The following is a 14,801-nucleotide window of genomic DNA, read 5'->3' on the forward strand; positions in this document are numbered from 1 at the left end:
TACAATTGTCATTTGCTATCTTGAAGCCGTTAATTCCAATCACAACCTTCTAGCTGCATTTCATCACGGACCCCATTAACGACTGAGAAGGGGAAGATTCTTGTCCTTAATCACGATGAAATTTTACTTCGTTACAAGCATTCCACGACAAAGCAGAGTTGGCAAGAATTCCACAATGAAATTCTACTTTGTTGCAAGAATTGCACGACAAAATACATTGGAAAATTTATTATTAGGTAATTACAACATTAAGGTATACATTAATGTAAGGAATTCTAAAGGAGGATCAATTAAGACTTAGGAAATTGCCCAAAAAGCATGCATCGTCGAAGTCTAAATTAATAACCTAATAATATAATATCTTGTATATAGAAAGTCTTTTTAGGGTGAAATCGCAACGTATGCATTGCCGGGATTCTCTCTACGTATTCGGATATTCCATGCTCGTAACATATACTAATATTAGTATATTGCCATTCTAAGCATTTATATTTATTATACGAAATCAGGATGTTGACAGCTCTCTTCGTAAATTATTATCAGCAGAAACTCTTTAATAATCTCTGATACATATAACTACGATAAAAATATTCACATGATCAGCTACTTCCGTCATAATTGCATTCAGATTCACTTCATAATATGGCAACCAGATGGCTAACAAAGAAGTAGGACTGCATATGGGTGCTAGGGAAAATCCCACAACTTAAAATTAGGCCAGGAAAACAAGCCCAAACAGATCGAAAAATAATTTAATTTGTATTCGCGGGTTCGATTCTTGCTCACATTTTTATTTCTAATGGATCAGTTCTTTTAAACAAATGCGAGTCCAATCCACCTGAATTTGAATTTTATATCACACATTTAATGGACCCGACTATATATATTTTTAAAAAAAAAACAGAGAGAATGTATTTCTTGGTCTCACCAAAAAAATAGAAATTGCGTGAAACACGCATCACATGAGTATAGAAAGTAAACACAACGGAATTCCCTCATTTTCTGAAGACCGACCCGCCAGGAGATCATTGTGGTGAGGCTCAACTTGAAGGTGCGAAAAATTTACTGAAACAAGAAAAATAAACATCAAGTCATAGTCAGGCAGTTGTTCACATCACTGTGCGAAATATCTGTTAGCGGAAGTACTTGCTGTGTGCATTTCCTAGTCTGCTCTGATTTTCTTCTAGAAACTCAAGACCCATAGGTAACATCTACTTTCTCATTTTTTGAAGTAAAAGACACGAATATGTGATACAGTTGGTAAATTATGTTGTTTGTGGACGGACTTTACCTACAATATAAATGTTCGAAAGTATTTTGTGATCAGGACGAAGCCGCCCAACACAATAGAGGGATTAATTTCTATGAATAGGCTGGGGACACATCGGGTTCACCGCAAAGAAAACGACACAAGAAGGAGTAGCTTTTGACTAGGAAAAATGACACGGTTGTCTTCTCTTTCCTTGGCTTTGCCTATGGACTTAGAAAAGTCTAATGTAGAATTTTACTAGACAAACCCATCCTGTCTTTCTCAATCAGTTGTAGAGACTATTCGTTGTCTGTAATAAAATCACCATATTCGACCATTTAATAAGATCCATAGCAAAGAAAGATACCGATTGACTCCCCTCCTTGTCTCTAAGAGTTGGAAGTCATTTCTGGGAAACTAAAGAACAGACTCTATTGACACTTCCAGAGGCCATTCAGTTTTCACTGTCTTTTGATGCATCAGTGGTCTTGCCCATTTCGGATACAGGGCGCATGGAGGCTGTTCATGAAGGAGGATCTCGTGACGTTTACAGCCACTCCTTCAATAGGAACTCGGGCATGAGGTGCACCGTGAGCGAGATTGAAGAGGAGAGCTCGAGCAACCTGTTTGAGATTGGACAATCAGGATCTGCTGCTGCTCCGGGAAAGGAAGATGCTTTTGAGAGCAGCTTGTTCTCATATGACATTCACCGAGGTGCAGAGTCGGAGGAGGAGGACTGTGTCTACGTGGCAGTGGGGAAGGACGATTCGAGCATGGCCGCGTTGATGTGGACTTTGAGGAGCATTCAGGCCTCCGCCACGGCTATGAACACCATCGTCTATCTGGTCCATGTATTCCCTGAAATTCACTTCATTCCAAGTCCATGTGAGCGCTCCTGTACTCTTATGCGTAACGGTTGATTGAGATTGGATACTAAATTACGTTTTCCTTTTGTTAATAAAGGTGACTGATTACCGTGTTATTTTTGTACGAATTCGAAGTGGGAAACCTCCCAATAAGCAGCGTCAGTGCCGAGCAGGTGGAAACTTACAAATCGCAGGAAACAGTCAAGAGGGGGGAAATGCTCCAAAAGTTTGTGAATACTTGCAATGCTTACAATGTAAGAAAATTACTTTCGATATCGAGTAAGTAATTGCTACCTTGATGTATTAAGTTCCTTAGTTGATGCTAAATTGTACGACAATGAAATAGGTCAAGGTGGACACCATATTAATCGAGAGTGACATGGTGGAAAAGGCTATCCTCGATCTCATTCCTGTTCTCAACATGAGACAGATAGTGCTGGGAACGCCCAGGTCCAGTCTCAGGTACATACAAACTATCTCATCGGAACATTAGGGGACCAAATATATCCTCTCCTGTCCTTTAATTAATTGTGTAATGACTTTGAGGTGATTTGGTCTGTCAGGAGGCTGAGGTCTAAGAGAGGAAACGGGATTGCCGAGATACTGCAGAAGGTACCCGAGACCTGCGAGGTCAAGATCATATGCGATGGGAAGGAGGTGGTACTGGATCACACGATCATCGATTCTCCTGTAAGAACTCCTCGTGGCGGTGAAGAGGGATCTGATGGTACTAAGCAAGGGCAAGAAGAAAACCAATGCAAGGACTACTTTTCCTGCATCTGTTTCAAACCCAAGACTGCGTAAATTATGTCCTGTCATAGTGATCATGTAAACAGATTCATTCTGCATTACGAGAGATAACAACGAGATGCGTATATATATATATATTACAGATATGACATGTATCATTGATCAATTTTTCTCCAAGGAAACACAAAACAGTTTGGGTGTATTCGATTTGTAATTGTATTGCTTTTTATTTGTATGCGTTTCCTAGCGGTTTTCTTTTCCTAGAAATCGTTCCGTACCTTTCGGGATAGAAAAAAGAGAGGCCGGATAAGCGAAACCATTTTTCATCACTATTTCTTTTTCTATCAGAATGGAACTCTTCAGTAATAATACAAACCAAACTACGAAGAGCCCCACACCTGCTCCAAGGAAAAGGCGCACGCCATTAAACAGAGAAAAAGGGAATCTTACTCCCACTAAGGATTTTTAATGTTTTCGGTTATAAGGGAGGTCTATGGACACGTTATAATGTAATATAAATCCTAAATATTTAATAAAGGACAACAAATAGCCCTATCTGAGTATCGAACTTGAAACCTCAAACGAGAGCGTGCATTACTATACTATACCCTCTTTGATTTCTTTAGAACACCCCCATTCGCGCAGCCGACTTCTAAGGAGTTTTGACTGCTTTTTTCCTATGGACTCCTGAGTCCCATGACCTTTGCTTCCCCGCATTTTGGACAGAGTACCAAGCACGCTTTACTGATGGCCCTTTACATCTAGAAGTGTTCCCGTTTCTCTCTTTCCACACGAAGTACAGGGAAGCATGCCAGGATAATTTAAGAAGAATAATCTGACCCAACTACCTTTTATTCTATCAATTCCTGCTTTCCCTAGTACATTCCCCCGGACCAGCTTTGCACGACTGCACCAGAAGAAAATATGGCTTCTGTATATTCTACAGGTTGTATCCACCCCAAATGTTCCATTTTGCCATTCTATCTAGTGCAGTTAGCTCATCATTTATCGCTAACTGGCTTTATAAAACAATGCTTTGGAGATGCAAGTGTTACAAAACCGTAATGAGACCGAAGTCATACTAGCCCAAGAGACCACTCAACCAACACCTGTGGAGAGAAACCCAATAAATAACATTCACTATGAATATGATTATATGGAAAAAGACACACACGACTTGTGTTTTACACGTTGTGGACACTCGCGTGCGAGTATATATGAGGCCACTCTATTCTACTTGACACACACAACTGACTCAATTTATAGATCAAAGTACTATGTTGGGATTGACATTGTAGAATACTATTATTTACATTGTCCTCAATATCTTTGATTTTATTCAAGGGGAGTAAGAGGCAACTAAACCACGGATAGAATACGCAGCAAAAATAAAAATAAAAATAATAAACAAAAGAAAAGGAAAGGGTAGAATTGCAAAATTACTCAAAATTTGCAGAAACACCATTTTGATTAAACAAGTTGAGTCGAGATTTTAGCAAGCTAAAGCAATAGAACATAGATATTTTCAATCCCCTCGAATTTTGTTCAATTGGTAGAACAAAGCAGAAGAAGCAAAAAGGGACAGGTCTCTTCCATCAGTTATAATTGCTGAGCAGCTTTTCTTGCTGTTCTTGAATCAATCGCATTTGATTTGGGAAGGTGGTCCCTGAACATTTGACTAGCAGATCATGAAAGGTCTACTCTACAACCTAGCTGCATGACCATTTGTGAAATGTACGAAAACTTCTCGGAAGTCGATGCAACAAGAAAGTGCTTCTGTGAGCTTCTTCAGATCATCTGTTGTGTGTACTGCAGAGAGGGTGATGCGTAACCTGGATCAAGAATACAATATGGTAATGTGTCAGATTATGCTAAAGATCAGATCTCAATGAAAGCATGCAAAATCCCTTAGGCTTCTAAAAGATTGAATGCATTTCTTGCATATGGAAACAGCAAAACCGAGTTTACTCTCCAACGCTAAATAGAGCCATCTGCTAGTAACAAAAAAAAAAAGTTAGGAAGAAATAAGGACCTGCAAGAGTTGGGAGGAACCGTGGGCGGTCTAATTGCAGTGACGTGAAACCCCGACCCCAACAAGTGCCTGTTTACAATCACAATCAAAAAGAGCTGAGGAGCTTTCCCGGGAAACAACAAAAGAATGATAGTGACTGACCAAAAGACAAATTGACAAACCGGCTAGCTTCAAGGGCCTTCTCTTCAGTTCCTGCAACCAAAGAGATTATAGGGCTGGCTATAGGGATTCCAGTGAGAATTTGAAAATCTTTGACCCTCTTCCAAATCTCCCTTCTACGCCATGTCTCTTTTCTAGCCACGATGACTGCAGCTGTGTATGTTATGCTGTTAATGATAGGAACTACTCAAAGAAAACAGCAATCCTCAACATCTAGTTGACTAAGTCGATCACAGACAGTTACCAAGAACATGACTTTCAAACTGTCGTATGTCAGATGGAATGAATAGATCTCAGCAAGAATTTCTAATAAAAATTACGACCAATTTACTATTTACAAAATCATATAATTCCTTAACAAGAACACCGTCTAAACTTCTCACCGACAACCTGACAAGAGATTTTAAGTTACCATGGGCAGCAGCAACAAAGGGAACAGGAGCGGCAGTAGAGTATATGAAAGAGCGACCCCGTGACAAAATCAGTTGCTTCCATCTTTTACTGTTCACGATGCATCAAGAAGAGTAAATGGAATGATAAAGTTATGACATTCAAATAAATGTGAAGTTTGAAGCCATGATGACTTTTTAGTAATATAGCGTCTTGAATACAAACGAATGATGTTTGCTTCTTTTTGCCCCCAGTTTTTTTAACTTTACAAAATTCTAAAACAAGTAATGCCTCGCTGGAAAAGGCAAAACAACTTCAACTGATACCTGCATGCGACGAATCCACCATGGCAACCAGCAGCTTTGCTTAGAGTTCCAACACAGATATCAACATCTCCTTCACAGTTGAATGCTTCAGCTACTCCACCACCATTCTCGCCACAAACAAATGTTCCGTGAGCCTGAGGGAACTCCCAAATAAGACCGCATAATTGCAGAAAGCATGCATTTGCATCAACAGGATATCGAAAGAATCTTCTGCCAAGACCACGAAGAAATGGACAGATGAATGTAACCAGAAGATCAAATTCATCAGAACAATTCCCTACTCTAAAATGGTTCTGGAGATATTAGTTACCGTGGAGTTTTCCATCAGAAACCAAACAAAAAGGCACAGATGTTATATATCAGATAGGTCCAACTTCAGCAGAATTGCATGAATTGTATTATCTGGTAAAATAACCAGTTGAAACCAAACAAAAGGGCATGGGAAGACTCACATCATCAATAACTAAAAGATAACCATGTCTCTTTCGAAGTCTTGCCAACTCGAGCATTGGTGCAAAGTCCCCATCCATGCTAAACAAACTATACGAATAAGCCAGTAAGGATTCTGAAGCAGGCACATAAGCAACTGGACAAATATATTTGCTTGCAAGAAATTTAAATTCAAGCAATCAAGTAATAGCACCAAATTCTGGCCTTTTCATTATCCGTCTATTTCCTCTGAAATCTTATTAATGTGAAGGGTATTAAACAATCAATAAGAAAGAAGGATTTATTTTTAATTTGACTAACCTATCAGTCACAACGACTCTCTTCTTCATTGAGCAAGTGGATCTGCCAAAGCAAGAGTATGATAGAAATATGATGGTCCATTTGATAAATAAAAGCTCACTCAGGGTAAATCCAAATCCTAGGAAAACACCTACAGCATTTCATCCAAGTGAGACATGTCACAATGTCGGTATACAAAGACTTCCACACCATGCTGTTTTTCTGCAAGATGAATTCCATCAATGATAGATGCGTGATTGAGGGCATCAGAAAATATGGCTACTTTCTCCTCATTCAAAGGCTGCGAGCCTGCAGAAAGGAGGCGACTGATATTTCCAATCGCTACCATCACGGCCATATTTGCAGCAAATCCTGTTGGACAGAGAAGACAATCCTGTAGCATAGTTTCAAGACAAAGATGCAATCACTCTTGAGAATACAAATCAAATATCAGGGAAACCATAATTCATAACATGGAAGAGTGCTGCTCCATAAGACATTCTGCCAATGCCCGAACACTCTTGGACAGCTCAAGTAAATTATAATAAGTGAATGAGAAGCATTTGATCTCGTGTTTATCGGAAATTCAGAAAATCCCACTATCCAAGTTTCCAGAGACCATACTTCCTTTAAAACAGCATGCTTACGGATGCCAATGTTAGCACAATATACATAAAACAACCTACTACACAGCTGTTGTAATCCTGTCAAATGTGCTTGGAGGAAGAGCTGATCTGCTGATCCATGATACTTGCCTCTTTCTTCTTTAACTCTGCCAGGCTAAATTCTAGTCGTCTGTGGTAATTGGTATATCCACAGACTAAAGCAGAGCCCCTTGGACCCATCCCATGTTCTTGGGCTGCCTACCATGGAAATGGGAAATAACTTTTAAGCAAGTCACAGTGACAATACAACCAGGAATCGCATGATCAACTTAAAAATCAGACCTTGGCAGCAGCTTTTCCAACTGTGGGGTGCGAACTCAGCCCCAAATAATCATTGCCGGAAAATAGAATCAGTTTTTTAAAATGCTGACTGCACCCTGCTTTCTCACGACTGACGGCTCCATCTTCCCATATGGCTTCCTCTCCTATTTAATAGAACAAATATTAATCCATTCAGCTTAATAACAGCAAAAAGTGATCATCTCAATTAGACAATTACAGCAAGAAGACAAAAGACAAAAACAACGATTATATGAACCGTGAAGCCTTCCAAGAACTTCACATGCTACTTTCTCTATCTAGCCTCCTCTAATGATTTTGGGTAAGTTAAACTTCAGTAACTTTTTCCTCTCGGGTTGCAGAAAATGCCAGAAAAAGAATTTGCTATATATGAATTCAGAACACATGAGAAGGTTGATACCGCAGCTGGGAATATCGAGAAGCCAACTACGAATAGTGGGCACGGCGACGTCGACTTCTACAGAAAGACGGTCCCGGGGCTGCATTTCGTCGAACACCTCAAGATCATCGGTTTGCTGGGTCGGGGCAGCAGTGGTAATACTGGGGTCGGGGGCGGAGACGTGAATGGGCCGGAGAGAGCGGAGGAGCTTGAGGGAATGGAGCTTGGCCAGGGCCTCCTCGACCCAGGCGTCCCAACAACAGCTCCGGCCCTCCATCTGCTTGACAGAGTGCGTGCAGAGGAGCTTCAGCTCATTTGGCATGCGGATGTCTGTTGGTCAACCATTTCTTGGTTCGTTGCACTTGCCGATGAATTGAATATTTACCAATCCACGCCTAAACTATCGACGTGGGCCATTTTGCCCCCTAAACTATTTATCGTCATATTTACCCGCCCATGGTGAAGGGTAAAATTTCTATCAAAATGAACGGAAATAACGGACGGATTTATAATTGACAAAAATTATGGGGATTAGATGAGACGGTGATTGAGTCAATTAAGGATTCATGCTATGTATGGTTGTAATGTTAATTAATAACCAATCCTTGTAAATATGGATACACTCTTATCATTATATAATGGAATATTTATCCCAACATACTCTCTCTCCTCAATCATTTCTCTCTAAGGCTTCGTTTCGAAATGCGGTGGTGATGGTATAAGTGCTTTTTCTCCTAATTTTCAAACCGATATGGTATTTGATAAACTATTTTAAAATCATGATTTGATTGATTTTAGCAGTTAGATACGCATTTTTTTCCAACGAGTTGACGGGTGTTTATAAAAACAACTTATGCTTTTATTCTCTATTTTAAATGTTAATTTTAATTTTAATATTTTCAAATTGTTACCTTCCAAATATTTTTACTTATTCTAAAATCAATACTCATTTTTTAGCAATTATTTTTAAGCACTTTTAATTCAACAACATTTCCAAGCAAGTCTAAATATTTATGGTATCAAAGCTTTCATTGGCAAAATCCCTCAATCTGTTGGCCCTTTGTGAGTCTTTATCAGGCCCCTTCGCAGATTTTTCATGGCTGCGCCTCATTAAATATCTCCATACCTTCTAACCTTCCTAAAGTTCCAGTCAAGTCTACAGCAACTCACTCTGGCCCTGCCCGTTCTAGTCCAGGTGTAAGTAAAAGTCCGAAAAACTGAAAAATCGAAATGCCCGAAGCTACCCAGACCAAAATACCCGAACTCAAAAAACCGAATACACCTTATGGGCAGGTTTTTATGGCCCAAAAAAACCTACACGAAAAAATCAGGGACTGACCAGAAAGCTCGATGGTATCCAAACCCACCCGAATTTTATATATATAATTTAAATATATAAATTTTAACTTACATTTATAAATTTTTTATTTTTAAAATTCTATTCTAAATCCTAATGCTTGTTGTTTTTCTCTCAGACTCAACTTTTCTTTCTGTCATTCGACTGCTCTTCCACTCCACGGTTCCAACATGAAACCTCAAACCCTAACTCTTTAATCATCGAAATACCATGGTGTCTTAATGCTTGTCCTTTTCTAGAGCATCTGTAATTTTCTTTATTTTTCCAGGCCGATGTCTTTTTGTGTATATATATGTGTAACGTTGCTTTGTAAAAAAAGAGAATGAAATAAACTCAATAGGGTTAGCCTGGTGGTTAAAGAGCGTGACTATTAAGGGAAAGTCTCAAGTTCAAATCACACCCCGGACGACATCTAGAATTGGACCACTTGTACAGCCTGTGACTGGACTTACCTGTCCTGTGAGATACAAGGTGTTCCCATAGACTGTGGGATTAGTCGAATGAAACTCGGATACCCTTGTTATCAAAAAGAAGAAATAGAATGAAATAAAAGTGATTTTTTGCTCATATTTTATGAATAGTAGTAGCACATACTCTTTTTGCTATTTGGTCCCCGAAAAAGCCACCCTGAAAAACCGAAGTTATGGGTGATCGATTTTTTTTATATAATCAAATGGTTTTCGCGTGATTTTTTTGTTCTAAGAAATCGGTCCGAACTAAATGGGACAGAAAATTTTAGAATAACTCACCCATACCCATCTAGACGTTCTGATTTCTGCTGGTCCACATACATTTTTTTTTTTTAATTTTCAGTGGAACTAGTCCACATACTTTTAATCTCTTTTATTATTTAGTTGTGTTAACAGGCTGGTCATTCTGCTGCATATTGCCCGCACCTGCCACAAAATTTTCAGCTTCCCCAGGTGCACTTAATTCAGGGAGATTCCTCTTAATGTTCGAGGCTTAGATTGGTACATAGACTATGGGGCAACACATCATAACACCGCGGACTTTTCAAATCTTAATATACATGAAGATCAACGCTTAATTGGTAATGGTTTAGGTTTGCCTATCACCTCCTCCGGTCATCTACCCTTTCTTTTGCATTGAAAAATATTTTCTGCACTCTACCTATATCAAAAATCTAGTTTCAGTTCCTAAATTTACCAAAGATAAGTCTTGTTTCTTTGAACTTCACTCTACTTTCTTTGTTGTGAAGGATCTGCACACCCACCGGGAACTTCTTCGGGGAACGCTTAAGTATGGTTTGTATAGTCTGCAGTCCAGGAACAACTGCGTTTCCTTACCTCTAGCTTTTCTTGTTTCATCAAGATCGAGTAGCCTTTGGCATCGGTGTCTTGGTCATCCAGCTTTTCCTATTGTTCAGCGTACTTTCAATTCTGCATCTATTTCAGTCAATAAGGACCTTGTCACTCATGTTCGCGGTTCATGCAGCTTGGAAAAATCTCACAGTTTTGCTCTCCACTTACAAAGCTATGCTCCATTAGCATTGATTAACATGCGGATATTTGGGGTCCCACACCAGTTGCCTCTCATATTCGGCATCATTACTATGTTCATTTCCACGATGATTACAACAAATTCTGCTGGTACTTTGTTATGAAATCTCGTGCAGAAATTTTCAAAATTTTCCGTGCCTTTAGACTTCAAGTTGGAAATTTCTTAGGCTAGAAAATTAAAGCTCACCAATCAAATGGTGCCAAAGAATTTTTATCGATTGCCATTCAAAATGAATTGCAAGAAAATGGTAGCATTCATCGTATTTCTCGTCTCCACATTCATCGAAAGAAAACCCTTCTCCCTCGAGGGCTCTCAGACTCTCTCCCTCTGCCTATGACCTGAGTAATCTCTGTTCCTCCATCCGATGACCTCCTTCCGGACACCGTAAATCACTGTCTTCCGACGGCTCTCAGCCATCAACTTCATCAAATAGCATGTATTTCTTTCTCTGTTTTTTTTTTTTATGCATCCTTGAATCGGGAAGCTAAATGGCCATCAGCTAATCCAAATCGAGTATGTTCGGCCCACTAAAAAATAATATTGCGTTTGGTTTGTAAGTAACATTTTAAAATCAGAGTTTGAAGAATTGGTGTAGAGAATTTATTAATTATGGAGTTATATTATAATAGAGTGGTATAAATGTTTATGTATGGAGCACACCTTTTGACTTTATATGAGTTATCTTGTTTTGTTATGAGTAGAGTTAAGTTAAAGTAAGATTTTAAAATCTTACTTACAAAACAAACGAGCTAACTCTTCAGAGTAGGTTTTCTCCATTCACAAGACTCGAATCTCAGATTATATTTAAGGGGAACAAGTGTTAAACCCTTAAAAAAACCCACATTGATTAATAGCATATAATTTTCTATCTTACTTTGACATAGTATCTTGTCAGTGGCAAAATATTTAAAATCCAGGTTAAGAATATTTCCTAGTCTCACCTGCAAAAAATAGAGAATGCGTGAAACACGCATCACATGAATATAGAAAGTAAACACAACGGAATTGCCGGGAAGATCATTCTGCTAAGGCTCAACTTGAAGGGGTGAAAATTTTATTTTTTCTGACGGTGTAAAAATTTGACTGAACAAGAAACATAAATATCAGACAGTTGTTCATACCAATGTGCAAAAATATCTGTTAGCTGAAGTACTTGCTCGTTTCCCAGTCCCCTGTGATTTTCTTTTAGAACCTCAGGACCGATAGGTAACATCTACTTTTTCATTTGTTGAAGTAAAAAGCATGAATCACGAGATGTGATGTAGTTGGTAAACTATCATGTCAGGGCATGGACTTTACTTGTAAATACAAAGGTTCGCAAGTATTTTTTGGTCAGGACCAAGCCGACCCGACACTGTACATGGATTAATCTCAATCAATAGGCTGAGTACATCTCGTGTTTTTCGGAAGAGAAAAAGACACAGGAAGGAGTAGCTTTCAACCAAGGAAAAATGGATCGGTTGTCTTTTCTTTCCTTGCTATGAACTTAGAAAAGTCTAATGTAGAATGGAACAAGACAACCCCATCCTGTCTCACTCAATCATCACTTGCAGAGATTATTTGTTGTTTATAAGAAAATCACCATATTCTACCAAGTAAGCTCCTCAGCAAAGAAAAATGCCAATTGAACTCCCTCTCTCTCTCTCTCTCTCTCTCTCTCACTCAGTTGAAGTCAAATCTAGGAAATTAAGGAACGGACTCCATTGACATTTGACATTTCCAGAGGTCCTTCAGTTTTCATTGTCTTTAAATTTATCACTGGGCAGGGAAGATCAAATGGCAGCGTCTGCTTCATCGGTGGTCATGCCCGTTTTGGAGGCAGGGCACATGGGAGCTGTTCATGAAGGAGGATATCTTTACAGCCACTCATTCAATAAGAACTCGGGTATGAGGTGCACAGTGAGCGAGATCGAAGAGGAGAGCTTCAGCGACCTGTTCGAGATCGGACAATCTGGATCTGTTGCTGTTCCAGGAAAAGAAGATGTTTCCGAAAGCAGCTTGTTCTCGTATGACATTCACCGAGGTGGAGAGGTGGAGGACGAGGACTGTGTCTATGTGGCAGTTGGGAAGGAGGACTCGAGCATGGACGCGTTGATGTGGACCTTAAGGAACATTCAGGCCATTTCTGCCACTATGACGACCACCATCTATCTGGTCCATGTCTTCCCTGAGACTCACTTCATTCCAAGTCCATGTGAGCTCTTCTGTACTCCTATGCTTAACTGTTGATTGAGATAGTAAATTAAATTACGTTTTCCTTCTGTTGATAAAGTTTGCTGATTCCCGGTGTTATTTTAATACGATTTTGTAGTGGGAAACCTCCCAATAAGCAGTGTCAGTGCAGAGCAGGCGGAAACTCACAAAATGCAGGAAACAGTCAAGAGGAGAGAAATGCTTCAGAAGTTTGTGAATACTTGCAACGCTTACAACGTAAGAAAATTACTTTCAACCGCGATGCATTAGGTTCCTCAGTTGATGCTAAATCGCACGACAATGAAATAGTTTAAGGTGGACACCATATTAATCGAGAGTGGCATGGTGGAAAAGGCTATCCTCGATCTCATTCCTGTTCTCAACATAAGACAGCTAGTGCTTGGAACGCCCAGGTCCAGTCTCAGGTACATACATACAAACAGCTCCTTGGAACATTACAAGACCGAATATATCCTGTCATGTCCTAGAATTGTGTAATGAGTGACGTGATTTGGTCTGTCAGGAGGCTGAGGTCTAAGAGAGGAAATGGGATTGCCGGGATACTGCAGAAGGCACCTGAGACCTGCAAGGTCAAGATCATATGCGATGGGAAGGAGGTGGTGTTGGATCAGACGATTACCGAGTCCCCTGCAAGAACTCCCGTTGGCAACGAAGAGGGATCCGATTGTACGAAGCAAGGGGAAGAAGAAAACCAGTGCAGGGACTACTTTTCTTGCTTGTGTTTCAAACCCAAGACTCTGTAAATTATGTCCTGTCATTGTGATTCATGTAAACACATTCTTCTGCATTATGAGAGATAATAACTAGATGTGTATATATATTACAACTATGTCATATAACACTGATCAATTTTTCTCCAAGAAAACACAAGACAATTGGGTGTATTCGATTTGTAATTGTCTTGCTTTTTCTTTATGTTCGTTTTGTAGTGGTTTTCTTTTCCTAGAAATCGTTCTGTACCTTTCAGGATAGAGACAGAGAGGCTGAATAACGGAAACCATACTTCAACACTAATTGTTTTTTATCAGAGCCATTGATGCTCTTTATTGATAATATAAACCAAACCCCGAAGAGCCCTACAGCTGCTCAAAGGAAAAGGCGCACAACGGCCAAGTCCAGTAGACAGAAACAAAAAGAAATCTTACTCCCACTACGGATTTCTGAATATTTTAGAACACCTCATTTCGCGCAGCAGACTTCAAGGAGTTTTGATTGCTTTTTTTCCTGAAGATTCTTGAATGCCATAATCTTCCCTTCACCGCATGGCAGAGAGAGTACCAAGCTTGCGCTACTGATAGCTGCTTATATCTGAAAGTGTTTCCATTTCTCAAGAGAACTTAAGAAGAATATATTGATGCAACCACCTTTTCTTCTATCAATACCTGCTTTCCCTAGTACATTCCCCCGAACCAGCTATGCACAGCTGCACCAGAAGAAAATATGGTTTCTGTTCTCTTCATCTTGTCCGAATAGTCTGCAGGTTGTATCCACCCCAATGTTCCATTTTGCCATTCTATCTAGTGTAATAAGCTTATCATTTATTGCTAACCGGCTTATAAAACGATGCCTTGGAGGTGCAAGAAGTCCATTCCGGCTTACCCTTTTATCTTTAGCTCTGATTGAGTTCCAAGTTTCGCTGATGGTGAAGGTCAGCTATTATATGGTGAATCTCGTATCTCCCTTCATATTACAAGTAAAATACCAGTACCATTTTCCTTGATCGAATAAAGGGCTGCTACTCCAATATCAAATCTGAAGTAAGTGCATGCATAGTCGATCCCCTATATTATGTTTAACAAGAGGATAGGATTCTGCTCTCAGCTTTAACAGCTTTTTCTGAGCATAAGAGCAGTAACTAGGACTT

At 39.5% G+C, this 14,801-nt stretch overlaps 3 protein-coding genes across 6 annotated transcripts; 2 read left to right on the forward strand and 1 right to left on the reverse strand.

Annotated features, from left to right (window-relative positions):
* Window positions 1-1,589: 1,589 nt before the first annotated feature.
* Window positions 1,590-3,100, forward strand: LOC116202825 (U-box domain-containing protein 35-like). Its single transcript, XM_031534447.1, has 4 exons — window positions 1,590-2,134; window positions 2,251-2,369; window positions 2,462-2,577; window positions 2,679-3,100. Exons 1-4 carry the CDS (start codon window positions 1,762-1,764, stop codon window positions 2,917-2,919), a joined length of 849 nt encoding a protein of 282 aa, XP_031390307.1. The 5' UTR covers window positions 1,590-1,761; the 3' UTR covers window positions 2,920-3,100.
* Window positions 3,101-4,296: 1,196 nt separating this feature from the next.
* On the reverse strand, window positions 4,297-8,209 carry LOC116205242 (8-amino-7-oxononanoate synthase). Of its 4 annotated transcripts, none has more exons than XM_031537773.1 (11): window positions 7,867-8,209; window positions 7,449-7,591; window positions 7,257-7,364; window positions 6,657-6,895; window positions 6,523-6,564; window positions 6,225-6,312; window positions 5,773-5,906; window positions 5,469-5,557; window positions 5,039-5,209; window positions 4,898-4,966; window positions 4,297-4,697 (listed from the first exon to the last, which is right to left on the reverse strand). In XM_031537773.1, exons 1-11 carry the CDS (start codon window positions 8,165-8,167, stop codon window positions 4,654-4,656), a joined length of 1,428 nt encoding a protein of 475 aa, XP_031393633.1. In that variant the 5' UTR covers window positions 8,168-8,209; the 3' UTR covers window positions 4,297-4,653. The 4 variants fall into 4 exon arrangements, with proteins under 4 accessions (XP_031393633.1, XP_031393631.1, XP_031393634.1 ...); XM_031537771.1 differs by having other exon boundaries at window positions 5,059-5,209; window positions 7,867-8,204; XM_031537774.1 differs by having other exon boundaries at window positions 5,059-5,209; window positions 7,257-7,360; window positions 7,867-8,072.
* A 4,109-nt stretch (window positions 8,210-12,318) lies between these two features.
* On the forward strand, window positions 12,319-13,821 carry LOC116202552 (U-box domain-containing protein 35-like). Its single transcript, XM_031534138.1, has 4 exons — window positions 12,319-12,917; window positions 13,035-13,153; window positions 13,226-13,341; window positions 13,440-13,821. The coding sequence occupies exons 1-4, from the start codon at window positions 12,500-12,502 to the stop codon at window positions 13,678-13,680; spliced, it is 894 nt and encodes a 297-aa protein (XP_031389998.1). The 5' UTR covers window positions 12,319-12,499; the 3' UTR covers window positions 13,681-13,821.
* Window positions 13,822-14,801: the final 980 nt, after the last annotated feature.

The sequence above is a fragment of the Punica granatum genome, chromosome 4 (genome assembly GCF_007655135.1).
Source record: "Punica granatum isolate Tunisia-2019 chromosome 4, ASM765513v2, whole genome shotgun sequence".
Lineage (NCBI taxonomy): Eukaryota > Viridiplantae > Streptophyta > Magnoliopsida > Myrtales > Lythraceae > Punica > Punica granatum.

Bases quoted from the DNA above. Each gene is read 5' to 3' on its own strand.
- LOC116202825 (XM_031534447.1), top strand. From the start codon at position 1,762: ATGGAGGCTGTTCATGAAGGAGGATCTCGTGACGTTTACAGCCACTCC. The intron at 2,135-2,250 runs GTGAGCGCTCCT...ACGAATTCGAAG, and splicing joins TCACTTCATTCCAAGTCCAT to TGGGAAACCTCCCAATAAGC. The intron at 2,578-2,678 runs GTACATACAAAC...TTGGTCTGTCAG, and splicing joins ACGCCCAGGTCCAGTCTCAG to GAGGCTGAGGTCTAAGAGAG.
- LOC116205242 (XM_031537771.1), bottom strand. From the start codon at position 8,167: ATGCCAAATGAGCTGAAGCTCCTCTGCACGCACTCTGTCAAGCAGATG. The intron at 7,592-7,866 runs GTATCAACCTTC...TCTATTAAATAG, and splicing joins TCTCGATATTCCCAGCTGCG to GAGAGGAAGCCATATGGGAA. The intron at 5,210-5,468 runs GTAACTTAAAAT...TAACATACACAG, and splicing joins CTTTGTTGCTGCTGCCCATG to CTGCAGTCATCGTGGCTAGA.
- LOC116202552 (XM_031534138.1), top strand. From the start codon at position 12,500: ATGGCAGCGTCTGCTTCATCGGTGGTCATGCCCGTTTTGGAGGCAGGG. The intron at 12,918-13,034 runs GTGAGCTCTTCT...ACGATTTTGTAG, and splicing joins TCACTTCATTCCAAGTCCAT to TGGGAAACCTCCCAATAAGC. The intron at 13,154-13,225 runs GTAAGAAAATTA...ACAATGAAATAG, and splicing joins ATACTTGCAACGCTTACAAC to TTTAAGGTGGACACCATATT.